General features: G+C 40.5%; 1 protein-coding gene across 1 annotated transcript in view; it reads left to right on the forward strand.

Moving 5' to 3' along the window:
• The window catches only part of PARD3B (par-3 family cell polarity regulator beta), a 1,152,531-nt gene extending 1,137,172 nt beyond the window's left edge, over positions 1-15,359 (forward strand). Inside the window, exon 23 of the mRNA XM_027565061.1 lies at positions 11,690-15,359. Within this exon, the coding sequence (XP_027420862.1) occupies positions 11,690-12,047 (358 nt within the window). The 3' untranslated portion in view covers positions 12,048-15,359. The remainder of the gene's footprint in view (positions 1-11,689) is intronic.
• The last annotated feature ends 1,450 nt before the right edge of the window (positions 15,360-16,809 follow it).

Here is a 16,809-nt window from a genome sequence, read left to right on the forward strand (position 1 = left end):
GGCTCCTCTGTCCTCCACTATCTCCCAGAGTTTGCTCAGATTCATGTACTTGAGTTGGTGATGCTATCTAACCATCTCATCCTCTGCTGCCCCATTCTTTCCCCTTCAGTCTTTCCCAGCATCAGTGTCTTTTCCAATGAGTTGGCTCTTCACATCAGGTGGCCAAAGTATTGGAGCTTCAGTGTCAGTCCTTCCAATAGATATTCAGGATTGATATCCATTAGGATTGACTGGTTTGATCTCCTTGCTGCTCAGGAGGCTTCTCCAGCACCACAATTAGAAAGCATCAGTTCTTTGTCACTCAGCCTTCTTTATAGTTCAACTCTCATTTTTGTACAAATTTTCCAATCAAAATCTGAATCCTTTGGGTCTCCAGAAATGACCCTAATCAAAAATAAAATAGAAAAGAAAACATAGTTTAAATTTGGGAAAAAATAAGTTAAATTTTTCAAATATCGATATTGTCATAACAGCTTTTGCAAAGAGTAAAGAAAGCAAATATAGACATGTTCTTCTTAAGTAAATATGGCTCCTGGGTGAGGTTTTGAATTAAAAGTCTTATAGGAAAATTAATAACACATATGAATAAAAATCATAGGAGTGATGTGAAAAATGAGGGGTCTTAAAGTGCTGATACATTTGCATTTGGATCCTTGTTTTCATTAAAATCTTCAAAGAAAGCTGCCCCTGGATTCCTCAAAGTTGGCTCAAAACATGCAGCATTAGTCACTATGATAAGCTTTTCTTTGGCCCCAGAATATATTGCATTTTGTGCTTCCCTATAGATACTAAATGTCACTCAAATAAAGGTACTATGAAAAGGGAAACCCAAGACTAACTGAGATAAAATATCAGGTCCCTATTCCACTTCCTTTATTCTATCAAATTCTGTAGTTAATAATCTGGGCATTTTTTTCTTGCAAATTTTTTTTTTTATTTTGTATTGGGGTATAGTTGATTAACAATTTTGTGTTAGTTTCAGGTGTAGAGCAGAATGATTCAGTTATATATGCATGTATCTATTCTTTTTCAAATTCTTTTCCCATTTAGGTTATTAAAGAATACTGAGTACCCTGCGTTATACAGTAGGTCCTTGTTAATTATCTATTTTAAATATATTAGTGTGTATATGTCAATCCCAAATTCCCAATTTATTCCCCCCACCACCATCTTTCCCCTTTAGTAACCATAAGTTTGTTTTCTAAGTCTGTGAAGCTGTTTAAATGAGTTCATTTGTATCCTTTTTTTTTTTTTTAGATTCCACATGTAGGTGATATCATATGATATTTGTCCTTCTCTGTCTGACTTACTCTGACACTTAGTATGGTAAACTCTAGGTCCGTCCATTTTGCTACAAATGGCATTATTTCGTTTTTAATGGCTGAGTAATATTTCATTTTATATATGTACTAAATCTTCTTTGTCAGTGGACAAATCTTCTTTGTCAATGTCATTTGTCTAAATGTCAATGGACATTTAGATGCTTCCGTATCTTGGCTATTATAAACAGTGCTGCAGTGAACATTGCGAGGTATGCATGTATCCCTTTGAACAAAGGTTTTTTCCAAATATATGCCCAGAAGTGGGATTGCTGAATATTAATTTAAAAATAAAGCTAACGTAGGTAGTTTTATTTTGAGATTTAAAGGAACTTCTGTACTGTTCTGCATAGTGACTGTAGCAGTCTACATTCCCATCAACAGTGTAGGAGGGCTCCCTTTTCTCCACACCCTCTCCAGTATTTATTTCTAGACATTTTAATGATAACCATTCTGACTGGTGTGAGGGGATATCTCACTGTAGCTTTGATTTGCATTTTCCTAATGGCAACCCACTCTAGTGTTCTTGCCTGGAGAATCCCAGGGACAGGGAAGCCTGGTGGGCTGCTGTCTATGGGGTCACACAGAGTCGGACACGACTGAAGCGACTTCACAGCAATGATTAGTGATGTTGAGCACCTTTTCATGTGCATCTAGGCCATCTAAATGTCTTCTTTGCAAAAATCTTTATTTAGGTCTTATGCCTATCTTTGACTGGCTTATTTTATTGACATTGAGCTACATGAGCTGTTAGTAAATTTTGGAGATTAATCCTTATCAGTCACATTTTTTGCAAATATTTTCTCCCTTTCTGTGGGTTGTATTTTCATGTTTTTAAATGGGTTCCTTTGCTGTGCAAAAGCTTTTGAGTTTAATTAGGTCACATTTGTTTTTGTTTTTATTCCCAATATTCTAGGATGGGGACCAAAAAAAGATTTTTGCTATAATTTACGTTAAGGAGCGTTCTGAATTTGTTTTTCTCTAAAAGATTTATAATAATATCAGTCTTACATTTAGATCTTTACTTCATTTTGAGTTTATTTTTGTGTATAGTCTTAGAAACATTCTAATTGCGTTATTATACAGGTAGCTGCCCAGTTTTCCCAGCACCATTTAAGAGAGAGTCTTTTCTCCATTGTACAGTCTTGCTTCCTTTGTTGTAGAGTAATTGACCGTATGTGTGTGGGTTTATTTCTGGTCTTTCAATACTGCTCCATTGATCGGTATTTCTGTTTTTGTGTCAGTACCATACTGTTTTGATTACTGTTGCTTTGTAGTATTTTCTGAAGTCAGCAGCCTGATTACTCCAGGTCCATTTTTCTTCCTCAAGATTGCCTTGGCTCTTCAGTTTCTCATTTCCATTGTTGTTGTTCAGTCACTAATTCATATCTGACTCTTTGTGACCCCATTAACAGCAGCACTTCAGGCTTCTGTGTCCCTCACTGTCTCCCAGAGTTGACTCAAACTCATGTATATCGAGTCAGTGATGCCATCTAACCATCTCATCCAGTCAGCAGCTTTTCCTCCCGTCCTCAGTCTTTCCCAGTTTCAGACTCTTTTCCAATGAGTCAACTCTTTCCATGGGGGGCCAAAGTATTGGAGCTTCAGCTTCCACAGAAGTCCTTCCAATGAATATTCAGGGTTGATTTTCTTTAGGATTGACTGGTTTGATCTCCTTGCTGTCCAAGGGACTCTCAGGAGTCTTCTCCAACACCACAGTTCCAAAGCATTCTTTAGTGCTCAGCCTTTCTTATGGTCCAGCTCTCATATCTGTACATGACTACTGGAAACACCATTGCTTTGACTGTATAGACTTTTGTCTACAAAGTGATATCTCTGCTTTTTAATACACTGTCTAGGTTTGTCACAGCTATTCCTCCAAGAATCAAATGTCTTTTAATTTCATGGCTGTAATCACCACCTGCAGTGATTTTTGAGCCCAAGAAAATAAAATCTGTCACTGTTTCTATTTTTTCCCCATCTATTTGCCATGAAGTTATGAAACCAGATGCCATGATCTTAGTTTTTTATATGTTGGGTTTTAAGCCAACTTTTTCACTCTCCTCTTTCACCCTCGTCAAGAGGTTCTTTAGTTCGTCTTTGCTTTCTGCCATTAGAGTAGTGTGATCTGCATGTCTGAGGTTGTTGATATTTCTCCAACAATCTAGATCCCAGCTTGTAATTCATCCAGCTGGGCATTTCACATAATCTACTCTGTATATAAATTGAATAAGCAGAGTGACAATATACATCCTTGACATACTCCTTTCCCAGTTTTGATCAGTCTGTTATTCCATGTCCAGTTCTAACTGTTGCTTCTTGACCCATGTACAGGTTTCTCTGGTGGCAAGTAAGGTTGTCTGGTATTCCTATCTCTTGAAAAATTTCCACAGTTTGTTATGATCCACACAAAGTATTTAGCATAGTCAATGAAGCAGAAGTAGATGATTTTTCTGGAATCAGTTCAGTTCAGTTAGTCGTGTCAGACTCTTTGCGAACCCATGGACTGCAGCGTGCCAGGCCTCCCTGTCCATCACCTACTCCCAGGGTTTATTCAAATTCATGTCCATTGAGTTGGTGATGCCATCCAACCATCTCATCCTCTGTTGTCCCCTTCTCCTCCTGCCTTCAATCTTTCCCAGCATCAGGGTTTTTTCCAATGAGTCAGTTCTTCTCATGAGGTGGCCAAAGTATTGGAGTTTCAGCTTCAGCATCAGTCCTTTCAATGAATATTCAAGACTGATTTCCTTTAGGATGGACTGGTTGGATCTCCTTGCAGTCCAAGGGACTCTCAAGAGTCTTCTCCAACACCACAGTTCAAAAGCATCAATTCTTCAGTGCTCAGCTTTCTTTATAGTCCAACTCTCACATCCATACATGACCACTGGAAAAACCATAGCCTTGACTAGACAGACCTTTGTTGGCAAAGTAATGTCTCTGCTTTTTAATATGCTGTCTAGGTTGGTCATAGCTTTTCTTCCAAGGAGCAAGCATCTTTTAATTTCATGGCTGCAGTCACCATCTGCAGTGATTTTGGAGCCCCAAAACATAAAGTCTGTCACTATTTCCACTGTTTCCCCATCTGTTTGCCATGAAGTGACGGGACCAGATGCCATGACCTTAGTTTTCTGAATGTTGGGTTATAAGTCAACATTTTCATTCTCCTCTTTTACTTTCATCAAGAGGCTCTTTAGTTCTTCACTTTCTGCCATAAGGGTGGTATCATCTGCAAATCTGAGGTTATTGCTATTTCTCCTGGCAGTCTTGATTCTAGCTTGTGCTTCATCCAGTCCAGCATTTCTTATGACGTACTCTGCATATAAGTTACCCTTGCTTTTTCTATGATCTAATAAATGTTGGCAATTTGGTCTCTGGTTTCTCTGCTTCTTCTAAATCCAGCTTGTACAACTGGAAGTTATCCGTTAACATACTGTTGAAACCTAGCTTGAAGGATTTTGAGCATTAACTTGCTAGTGTGTGAAATGAATGCAGATGAATGGTAGTTTAAACATTCTTTGCATTGTCTTTCTTTGGGATTGGGATGAAAACTGACCTTTTCCAGTCCTGTGGCCACTGCTGAGTTTTCTAAATTTGCTGGCATATTGAGTGCACCGTTTTAACAGCATCATCTTTTGAAATAGCTGGAATTCCATCACTTCCACTAGCTTTGTTCATAATAATGCTTCCTAAGGTCTACTTGAATTAACACTCCAGGATGTCTGGCTCTAAGTGAGTGACTATACCACTGTGGTTATCTGGATCATTAAGATCGTTTTTGTATAGTTCTTCTATTCTTGCCCCCTCTTCTTAATCTCTCTGCTTCTGTTAGGTCCTTGCTGTTTCTGTCCTTGTTTGTGCCCATCTTTGCATGAAATATTCCCTTGGTAGCTCCAATTTTCTTGAGATCTCTAGTCTTTCCCATTCTATTGTTTTCCTCTATTTCTTTGCATTGTTCACGTAAGAAGGCGTTCTTCTCTCTCCTTGCTATTCTCTGAAACTCTGCATTCAGTTGGCTATATCTTTCCCTTTCTCCTTTGCCTTTCACTGCTTTTCTCAGCTATTTGTAAGACCTTCTTAGATAGCCATTTTGCCTTTTTGCATTTCTTTTTCTTTGGGATGATTTTGGTCACCACCTCCTGTATGCTGTTACAAACTTCTGTCCACAGTTCTTCAGGCACTTTACCTACCAGATCTTATCCCTTGAATCTATTCATCACCTTCACTGTATAATCATAAAGGCTTTTATTTAGGTCATACTGAATGGTCTAGTGATTTTCCCCCCTTTCTTCAATTTAAGCCTGAATTTTGCAATAAGGAGCTCATGATCAGAGCCACAGTCAGCTCCAGGTCTTCTTTTTGCTGACTTTATAGAGCATTTCCATCTTCAGCTGCAAAGAATATAATCAGTCTGATTTCAGTGTTGACCTTTTGGTGATGTTCATGTATAGAGTCATCTCTTGTGTTGTTGGAAGAGGGTGCTTACTATAAGCACTGTGTTCTTTTGGCAAAACTCTGTTAGCCTTTTCCCTGCTTCATTTTGCACTCCAAGGCCAAAGCTTCCATACAAAGTGTAAAATTCTTTGTTCTACTTCTCTGAAAAATGCCATTGGTAATTTTATAGGGATTGCATTGAATCTATAGATTTCTATGGATATTGTAGTCATTTTGATAATATTGATTCTTTCAGTCCAAGTGTATGGCATAGCTTTTTTATCAGATTGTGTCATCTTTGATCTCTTTCATCAGCGTCTTGTAGTTTTCAGAGTTCAAGTCTTTTGCTTCCTTAGGTAGGTTTATTCCTAGATGTTTTATTCTTTTTGATGTGATTATGAATGGGATTGTTTCTTTAACTTCTCTTTCTTATCTTTCCTTGTTAGTGTATAGGAATGCTTTAGGTTTCTGTTTATTAATTTTATATCCTGCAATTTTACTGAATTCATTGATGAGCTCTAGGAGTCTTCTGGTACCATCTTTAAGATTTTCTATGTATAATATCATGTCACTTGCAAACAGTAACAGTTTTACTTCTTGCCCAGTTTGGATTCCTTTTATTTCTTTTTTTCCTCTGATTGTCAGGGCTAGGACTTCCAAAACTATGTTAAATAAAAGTGGTGAGTGGACATTCTTGTCTTCTTTATGATCTTGGAGGGAAGGCTTTCAGCTTTTCACCATTGACGATGATGCTGGTTATATTTTTGTTGTTCAGTCACTAAGTTGTGTCCAACTCTTTTCAACCCCATGGACTGCAGCATGCCAGCCTTCCTTGTCCTTCACTATCCAAAGTTTGCTCAGATTCATGTCCACTGAGGCAATGATGCTATCTAACCATCTCATCCTCTGCCACCCTGTTCAACTCCCACCCTCAGTATTTCCCAGAATCAGGGCTTTTTCCAATGAGTCAGCTCTTCACATCAGATAGCCACAGCATTGGAGCTTCAGCATCAGTCCTTCCAGTGAATATTCAGGGTTGATTTCCTTTAGGATTGACTGGTTTGAAGCTAGCTTTTTCATTCTCCTCTTTCACATTCATCAAGAGGCTCTTTAGTTACTCTTCACTTTCTGCCATCAAGATGGTGTCATATGCATATCTGAGGTTGTTGATATTTTCTCTCAGCAGTTTTGATTCCAACTTATGATTCATCCAGCTTGGCATTTCACATGATGTACTCTGCACATAAGTTAAATAAAGAGGGTAACAATATACAGCCTTGTGGTACTCCTTTCCCAATTTTGAACCAGTCAGTTGTTCCATGTCTGGGTCTGTGTTGCTTCTTGACCCACATACAGGTTTCTTAGGAGACAGGTAAGGTGATCTGGTATTCCTATCTCTTTAAGAATTTTCCACAGTTTGTTGTGATTCACACAAAGGCTACAGGTTTGTCATGCACAGCCCTCATTATGTTGAGGTATGTCCCCTCTTGGCCACTTTCTGGAGAGTTTTTATTGTAAATGGATATTGAATTTTGTCAAAAGATTTTTCTGCTTCCTTTGAGATGATCATATGGTATTTATTCTTCAATTTTTTAGTATGGTATATCACAATGATTTGTGGATACTGAAAAATCCTTGCATCCCTGCGATAAATCCCTATTGATCATGGTGTATAATCATCTTAATGTACTATTGAATTTGGTTTGCTAATATTTTGTTGAGGATTTTTCTATCTATGTTCATCAGTGATATTGGCCTGTAATTGTGTGTGTGTGTGTGTGTGTGTGTCCATGTGCATATTATCTTTGCCTGCTTTTTGTATCAGGGTGATGGTAGACTCAGAATGAGTTTAGGAGTATTCCTCCCTCTGTAATTTTTTGGAATAGTTTCAGAAATATTAAGTATTAACTCTTCTCTAAATGTTTGATAGACTTCACCTGTGAATCCATCTGGTCCTGGACTTTAATTTGTTTGGAATTTTTTAATCACAATTTCGATTTCAGTACTTAAAATTGGTCTGTTCATATTTTCTATTTCTTCCTAGTTCAGTTTTGGGAGATTGTACCTAAGAATTTGTCCGTTTCTTCTAGGTTGTTCATTATATTGGCATATAGTTGTTTCCAGTTGTCGTATGATTCTTTGTATTTCAGTGGTGTCCATTATTTCTTTTTCATTTCTAATTTTATTGATTTGAGCCCTCTCTCTTTTCTTCCTAGTGAGTCTGGCTTAAGATTTATCAATTTTGTTTACCTTTCAAAAGAGCCAACTTTTAGTTCCATTTATCTTTGCTATTATTTTCTTTGTCTCTATTTCATTTCTTTCTGCTCTGATCTTTATATTTTTCCTTCTGCTAACTTTGGATTTTGTTTGCTCTTCTTTCTCTAATTGCTTTAGGTATTCTTTATTTGAGATTTTTCCGGTCTCCTCGGGTACAATGGTATTGCTAAAACCCATAGGTTTTAGATTGTCATGTTTTCATCTGTCTATAGGTATTTTTTTTATTTCCATCTTGATTTCTTCAGTGATTCACTGGTTGGTTAGTAGCATATTGTTTTGCCTCCATGTGTTGTTGTTTTCCTTTCTTTTTTTTTTTTTTTCCTGTGTCCTGGTGTGCATGAGACCATGTCTACACCAAAAGTGGAGTCTTGCTTCCCCTGCTACTGCTACTGCTGCTGCTAAGTCGCTTCAGTCATGCCTGACTCTGTGTGACCCCATAGACGGCAGCCCACCAGGCTCCGCCGTCCCTGGGATTCTCCAGGCAAGAACACTGGAGTGGGTTGCCATTTCCTTCTCCAATGCGTGAAAGTGAAAAGTGAAAGGGAAGTCACTCAGTCGTATCCGACTCTTAGCGACCCCATAGACTGCAGCCCACCAGGCTCCTCCATCCATGGGATTTTCCAGGCAAAAGTACTGGAGTGGGGTGCCATTGCCTTCTCCCTAGTCTTATGGAATTCCTGTGATCAAACCCCACTGGTCTTCAGAGCCAGATTCTCTGGGGGCTTTTCCTCCCATTGCTAGACCTGCCAGCTGGTGAGCCTGATGTGGGGCTCAAAACTCCTTGGGAGAATTTCTGCAATATAATTAATTTCCAGTTTGTGGGTTGCCTACCTACCAGGTATGGGCCTTGATTTTATCATGATTACATGCCTCCTACCATCTTGTTGTATCTTCTTCTTTTTCTTTGGATGTAGGATATCTTTTCTGGCCAGTTCCAGTGATTTTTTTTTATCAATGGTTATTCTGCAAGTTAGTTGTGATTTTGGTATCTTCATAAGACCAGGTGAGCTCACGTCCTTCTACTCTGCCATCTTATCTCCCTAAAAACTTTTGTTTTAAATATGTGTGTGTGCACACATAATATTTGCAATCACTGAGAAGTTCTAGTAAAAGCCAATCCTCAATTTTGAGCAAAGAGTTTTTATAAACAACAGCAACCCACTCCCCCACCACCGAAGAAAGAAAAATCCTTCCAGCACTCTTTGAACCTTAAAGAGTGTTTTTATAGGCCAGCTCATTGTTTGTCTTCTCTCTGAAAAATTAGAAAGGATAACTGCTTTGATGAGTTCTACAGAAAAAGACAATTTCCATGATTTCATTTCTTGACAAAGAACAGCTACCTCACTTGGTTTCTGCCACATGTAAGCAAATTCCCAGATGTAAAATCTCCCCTCAGAGGAAGCAATGTGAGTCCGCAAAACGGTCTTGAATTCTGCCCCCAGATTCCCCTGGCTGTGCAAGGTGACCAAGTGGCAGGGCGAGGCGTGGGAGAAGAGGCTTGACCGTGTGCACGCAGCCTGTGCGGTGGCTGTGGCTATCAGGGTGGCTTCTGCTCTGTCACCGCTTGATCTGGCTAGTCTCTCCACAAAAAAAAACAATGCCTGCCTGTCTTTTATAATATTCTGTTTTAAAAGAGAGAAATCTCCAGGGAGAGAACAGGACCCTAAAAGTCCAAGGCCTGGAATTCCTCCTTTCTCTCTTTCAATTTTAAACAGGAAACATTCATGCTAAGAGGGTCCGGAGGGAGCATTGATTGTATGTTCGTTTTAAGGTAGATAATGTTTGTGTGTTGCAAATGTCAGTGATTTATCCCAAGGGCTTAAAATGAGTGCAGAAAAACCACATGTTTCACTTCATGCAGAGAAACATCATCAGTAGATTCTGAGAGAAAACACAAGTTAGAGGGGCTTTTTGGGTTTTGTTTTTTTTTTAAGTGTTTTGAAAATCTCTAACATGAACCAAAAGGAAGTAGAAATGAGCATGATGGGAGAGGGGGGAAGCTTAAAATATTGTACAATAAAAGATATAATGAATGCTGGAAGTTTTATAAATTAAAAAAAATTAATAACATTCTAAAGGAAAGAGAAGATGAAATCCCCATCCTTTATTTCCCAGTGCTGGGGTGACAGATTACACATTTGTGCTCTATTTGTCATGGGCAATTTAAAATAGAGCAAAGCAAACTGCACTGAATAACAACAGTTGATGCTATAATAACTTATACACAAACAATTTAATTTTTTTACCTGAAAACTCTAACTAAATTAACCCAGGCTCAAGGATCTAACTTTCATTATTATACATAGCCAAATTAAGACATAAAAAAGAAGAGAAAAATTCTATTGTTCATCCTTATGAATGTGTTCACGTGCTGCTTTCCACATGGACTCAAGCTTAGAGCTTGTCAAACCATCATTGATTGGGGAATTTACAGAGCTGTTTTCCCATCAAACTCTGCAGATTACAGGGTGATTGTGACCCTCATTGACAGTGCTTGATTAACCACAGACACCGTATTCTTACAGCCCTGTCATTTCTTTCAAGTGTCCTACCAGGTTGTACTCTAACATTGGAGAGCTTTCCATTAATTGTTACTGTTGCTCTTTCCTTGAAAAAGAAATAATAAAAAGAGGAATGGTAGAAAGTGGGGAGGATTTGGGCATGATGTTAGGGAATATGTGCACAGAAGGTTTATGGGATTTTAAGAGCTGCAAACAGAACTCATCTGTTTAACCCCAGGCTAGATAAGATGCAGTCATCTGTACATTGTTTAGAGACGTATTGCTTCTGTTATGGCAAATGGATCAGAAGATGCTTGTTGTCTTAGCAGAGAGATCCAGACAGGGTCGCTTTATGTTAGTGTTTATTCTTGCCCTGGACCTTTCTGTGTGCCTACTCCTGACACAGTGCAACTTAACAGCTGGTTTGACTTTTCCCAATCTGCTACCGGCTGGGTGGTACTTACTGACTTTGCAGTAGAATGGCTTCATATAAGTTATAGGTGGATAACTCCAGACTCTAGGTTGGGACTTCCTCCAGGAACTGTGGAAAGAGGGCATACTAATCTACACAGATGTGTCACAGAAGCCAACCAGAGTTAGACCAAGACTGTGGCCTGTGTAAAGAATAGCCCACAGACCAGGAGAGAAGTGAGTTCACTCCCTGGGAAGTTTATGACTCCAGATAACATGTGCATTTCTACCACCATGTCAGGATTCAGGAAGGTGGAGAAGGAATGGGGTGAACAATTCTAGTATTAACAGAGCCAAACTCAGCCTTGTTTAGGGAACTCGCTTGGTTACTATAATAAAGGCCAACATATCAACAAGATAGAAGAATATTTCTCTCTTAGGCGCCTAACTGACATGGTGGCTTCATGGTGTAGAGGAACCAGGCTCTTTCCTTCTTCTTCTTCTACCTTCCTCAGCATGTGGCTTTCTCCTTATGATCTTTATTATGGCCACTCTTAGCAGACAACAGAAAGGAGGGAAGAGAAGAGGGTCTCTTTCTTCCTTTTAAGGGTATGCATCATGGCTATTCACATCCCATTGGCCAGATCCAGTCTGTGGGCACACCGGACTACACGGGACGCTGAGGGCTGTGGTCATCAGCTGGGCAGCCAGCTAGTGGTCACTGATGTGTGTCTTGTCTTCTCTTTCCAGGGGAGGACCAACAGATCCTGTAGACTACCTGACAGCCGCGTCTCGAGGGCTCTACAAGGAAAGGGAGCTTCCCTATTACCCAGGGGCTCATCCTGTGCATCCACCCAAAGGAAGCTATCCTCGCCCCCCAGATCTGAGAGTCACAGATCTCCGGTATCCCCAGTACTACCCACCCCCGCCAGCCCCCCAGCACAAAGGACCTTTCCGACAAGATGTCCCGCCTTCCCCTCCTCAGCACCACAGAGTACCAGCCTACCCAGAAATGGGCAGACCAGGGCCCCGAGGGAGCAGCCCAGATCAGTACCCCTACCGAACCCAGGATCCTAGGCAGAAGAACCCCATGACTGCAGCCGTGTAGCTCAACACCACCAAGCTCAGCCCAGCCCAGGACGGAAGACATCCAACATCACCTTTGTTCTTCCTACACCTTAAGGCCTTCTTCCTATCGAGAATTCTCTGTGGTACAGATTAGATTTTTCTCACTGAAGCTGCAGCACTTGACCACTAATCAGAAAGAATGGAGTAGGAGTTTGGGGAGGGAAATCAGAAGGAAGAGGAAGGATAGGGTCATAAAAACAAAACTGCCTGATATTTGAAATACGTTTAGAATTGTTCAGTTCACCGAGAGTGGCAATTGAACAGGCAGAGAGCAGTGGAGATCTACAGCATGGCCACCTCTCTGGAACACAGACATGCATAGCATTGGCGTCATGGCGGGGAGAGGGGCCAGTCTCTGTCTGGGACATCATTCATTCAGAGGCTAAGCTTCAGCCACCTCCTTAAGTTGTTAAGTCTGTGAAGAGTAGCTGCAAATATGGGCATCCTAAGAGAGTAGTCTTTGCATTGAGAAAACAACAAACATGAAGAGTGAGCTCCTTGAAATGTTTTGTACCCAGAGGAAGGCTGCATTTATTTGTAGAATTTCTCAGGTTCTCAGTACCACTCACTTGGTATAAGCATTTCATGTTTCCTCGATTTTTATATAAAAGATGTGAATGCAGTATTAGTGTCCTGGGAGAATTCACAAAGCTAGTCAGAGCTTCCAGAAGAACTCTATGCCTAGGATCAAGGCAATCAAGTTAAAAGGCTAAAATTCCCGTGGTCCTCACCTTCCTTTCTCCCACATCCCAGGCAAGATAGCATAGAGATATCTGGCTTCAGACTCATCCCCAGATCTCCTGCTTGTCATTATTGTAACTGGGGCCTTTACTTTAAGACTCCCACTTGAGAGCTGAGATGTACTCAGGAAAGAGAGGGCCCTCTGGTTAGGTCACCCAGGAAGCAGTGCTCTGGAGATGCCAATTCTAGACTCAGTGCCAACCAGCACCATGTGCACCCAGGGTCAGGAAAGGGCTGACGGTGCTCTTTGGGAATGATAAGGAAGCAGTAGTAGTGTGTGCGTATGTGTGTGTGTGTGCGTGTGTATGAAGGTGTGTGATTACCAGTATGGAGAATGGAAAATAAAAATACTTGCTGGAAAGTTTGATGAAGAGAATAAAAAGGAAAACAACAAACAAAACAGAAGGGAAGGGAGAAGGAGCATAAAACTAAATCATTCTACATCTGCTATATTTCATTAACACGAGTCACAGCAAGACCAAGGCCAAGGTCTCCAGTTGGAAAAAGGTCTTATGGCTTTGAAAAGCTAAAACCCCACCCTCCAAAATCCATCACAATTTCTTTAGAGCTTTGCACATATATTCTACTTATTTCAACATAGATTAGAACCTCTAAACCCTGATCCAAATGAGAACACAAGAGAAGATGAGAAACAGCAAAGCATGGGAGCAGCAACTCAAATTGCTCAGTGACCCTTGCAGTCCTCTAAGCCTTTTTACATTCCTTCTTCATTCCCTCCCCCCAAAAATGCCTTGAGTTCAGTTCAGACATATTCTGTCTGAGATTAGAATACCTCTGACTGCTAGGATTTCATAAATTATAGTATTGATGTTATTGAATACATAGAGTATCTATCCTGCCCAGTTTAGTATTTTTTTTAAATTTTAAAATATAGTTCTGTTACCAAGAATGATGCAACTGCTGGGTTTAGACTTAACTAGTGTTATTTACTGAACTTAAAGAGGTATCATTTTCTAAACTACAGTTTACTTACAGCCCTCTTGAGAATAGGTTGTCAAGTTGTCTTTGGCCCTCTGTCATCTCTTTTAAGCCAGGCACCTTTAGATTCTTTGCAATTTGTTCTGAGGTTGAGGACTGGGCCCTTCTCACCTCAAGGTGGAGTGTAGGTGAGCCATAGGGTTTCCCTGCCAACAAGCTGCAAGCTGCCTTCCCTTGAGCTAAATAAACCTTCAAGAAGACAATGGTGAGATGAGAGAAGTATGATGTATTTTGAATAAAAGCCAGCTCTTCAGGATGTTCCATAGTTTAACCAAATTTCTGTAGACTACTGGATATAGCCAAGTCAGAGGTTTCCTTCTGGATTAAGGCCAAGTTCCCCTAAGGGGCAGTGATGGAAGGTGAGACACTCAGAGCAGCCCCAGTAGAAAGAATGCCCATATTTTCACCACATTGCCAGCTTGTGAGCATGGTATCTCCTGCACTAAGGCTCAAGGAAAGCTGCTCCAAGCATGGTTTTGAGTGTGTGTGTGTGCTCAGTCGTGTCCTACTTTGCCACCCTATGGACTGTAGCCCACCAGGCTCCTCTGTCCACGGACTTTTCCAGGCAAGAATATTGGAGTGAAGTTGCCATTTCTTCCTCCAGGGCATCTTCCTGACCCAGGGATCAAACTGGCCTCTCCTGCAGTGGCAGGTGGATTCTTTACCGCTGAGCCACGTGGGAAGCCCTTTTGTGTTGTATACACAGGCAGTAAAGCAATTGCTAATTCTGAGGGGCAGCCAAGGATGTGAATGTACTATTAAAAGTAATGGGAAAAGATTATAGCAGTTTTCTTTTCTTGCTTGAAGTATAACACATGACCTATTTGACCTTACCCAGAAGAAGCCAACATTGTGTGTATTACAGTCTTCATCAAATCGAGTAACAATAAAGAACAGCTTGAATGTAAGCTTTATAAATGCCTGTGATCCAACCCAATTGTCACCACCCAGAGGTTATGGAACTCTTTCCCAGTATTTAGAAGAACAGGTTGTTTAGAGTATTTCAAAGACCAGGATATAATCAGTGGGCTCCTAGTAGCAGGAAGTAGTTCCTGATTTATTTTTGGCCTTGGACAAGCTCAGTCTCAGAATGCAAATAGCCCCCCAGGAAAAGGTGGCACTGAGAGCTTGGTGAGCTGAAAACCCACCAATGTACACCTGCCTGGCTCCTGATCTGACCGCTAGGTCATCCAGAGCTTGAAGTGATGTGTTGACCTCAAGTCACTAGATATTTTAAGGAGCTCTTTTTCTGTCCCTTTTTGCAGGAGTAGAGAGATGCAAGAGAGCAGACCACAGAATGCGTTTAGATGCAGGCAAACTCAGTCCTCTACAAGGGAGAGAAGAAACACAGCGTCTCACTAACCCTTCGTGGCCTTGGGCTGTGTCAGTATCACTCTTGGTATAATATTGCTTCCCCACAATATCACGTCACTGGATGAAAGGAAAGTCCAGAGTCAGGAGTATTTTCTCAAATCAACAAAAAGTGGGGGGAAATTTACTGTGAAGCTCCTTATTAGGTTTTTAGATCTGTATGTGTTGACTTCACAGTATAGTACAGAGCAAAGATCTTATAATTAACAGCACCGTCACCCCGAGGAGGAAACTCTGTGCACACGAACTGATAAGAGGAGATTCGAGACTTCACCGTAGCTTGATTTTTGCCGCCAATAACAAAATTAAAACATGGTTCATTATTCCTTCCGAAGATTTATGAACTTCTTGAATGAAATCTATTTTCTGAAGGAAATCCACCTGATGAGTTTTAGAGTTGCCATGCATAGGGTTGGTATGTCCCTTCCTTTTCTTTGGAGGAGCATCTTAGCATTTCAGGGGGACAGACAGAGCTGGAGAGTTCAGTGTGGACAGCAAGGTGTGTCTATAAAATTCCCATCAGCATTAAACTCTGAAATTTACAATGAACAGCCTTCACATTGGTGCTAAATTGGGTAGACATCCTGCTGCTTTCTGAGTCCATGAGCAAAATATATCTCAGATCTAGTGCAATTAGGCAGGAGGGTGTTGGGAGTCAGAAACAGCCCACGATGGTATTTCTCTGTACTCCCAGTTCACACCGACTTAAGTGGAAATGATGCCACAATGAGACCAGAAAGAGAAGTCTCCGTAAGATATCCCTACAAAGTCACCTTTCTGATAAAAAAGAGAATGAAAGTGAGGTATCTAAAATAAGCCTAGAATCTCATATGCAGCTCAGCTTCTAAGGGGAACTCTTTCTCCCTCGTGTCCTTAAATAGTACTAGAATCTCACACAGCCTGACTTTTGAAGGTGGGCTTCACTACAGCGCAGAATGGAGAGTGAACTAACCACCGAGACTGTCTCCTGACTCAGCTTTTTCAGAAGTGTTACGTTCCATCTATGCTAACTGCAGTGCTGTTTACTACTGGGAACATACAAACAAAACCTGCTGTTTATACAGTCACTTTTTCTAGTGTTTTCCTTTGCTTATATGATACCAAGTCTGTTCATAAGTTCTGAAGATAAATTATGTGAAATCATATTTTGGCATATGATTGAGGGTGGAGAATGAATTCTTTACAGTCTTTTTTGGATGATCCCATTTGTACCACAGAAACATTTTGGATATTGTTATATATGAATATATAAATTTTTCTTGTTTATTTTGCATTAAAATAAAGCTTTATTCAGTCAGTAAGAGAGTCCTGGTTTTCACCCACCACTGACTTGTGTTAAGATTTGATGAATGAATGGGTAGGTCTGGTCCTGCCCACCCTAGAATAGCAACGTCATAGGGCCGAGGACACAGGGAACTAGTGTCTGTCGTGTGCTGTTTTTTAGTCGATAAGTAGTGTCGACTCTTTGCAACCCCATGGCTGCTCTATCCATGGGATTTTCCGGACAAGGAAACTGGAGAGGGTTGCCATTTTCTTCTCCAGGGGATCTTCCCAACCCAGGGATAGAACCCATGTTTCCTGCATTGCAGGTGGATTCTTCACCACTGAGCCACCTGGTTAACCACATGCTG

This window comes from Bos indicus x Bos taurus, chromosome 2 (assembly GCF_003369695.1).
Source record: "Bos indicus x Bos taurus breed Angus x Brahman F1 hybrid chromosome 2, Bos_hybrid_MaternalHap_v2.0, whole genome shotgun sequence".
NCBI classification, from domain to species: Eukaryota; Metazoa; Chordata; class Mammalia; order Artiodactyla; family Bovidae; genus Bos; species Bos indicus x Bos taurus.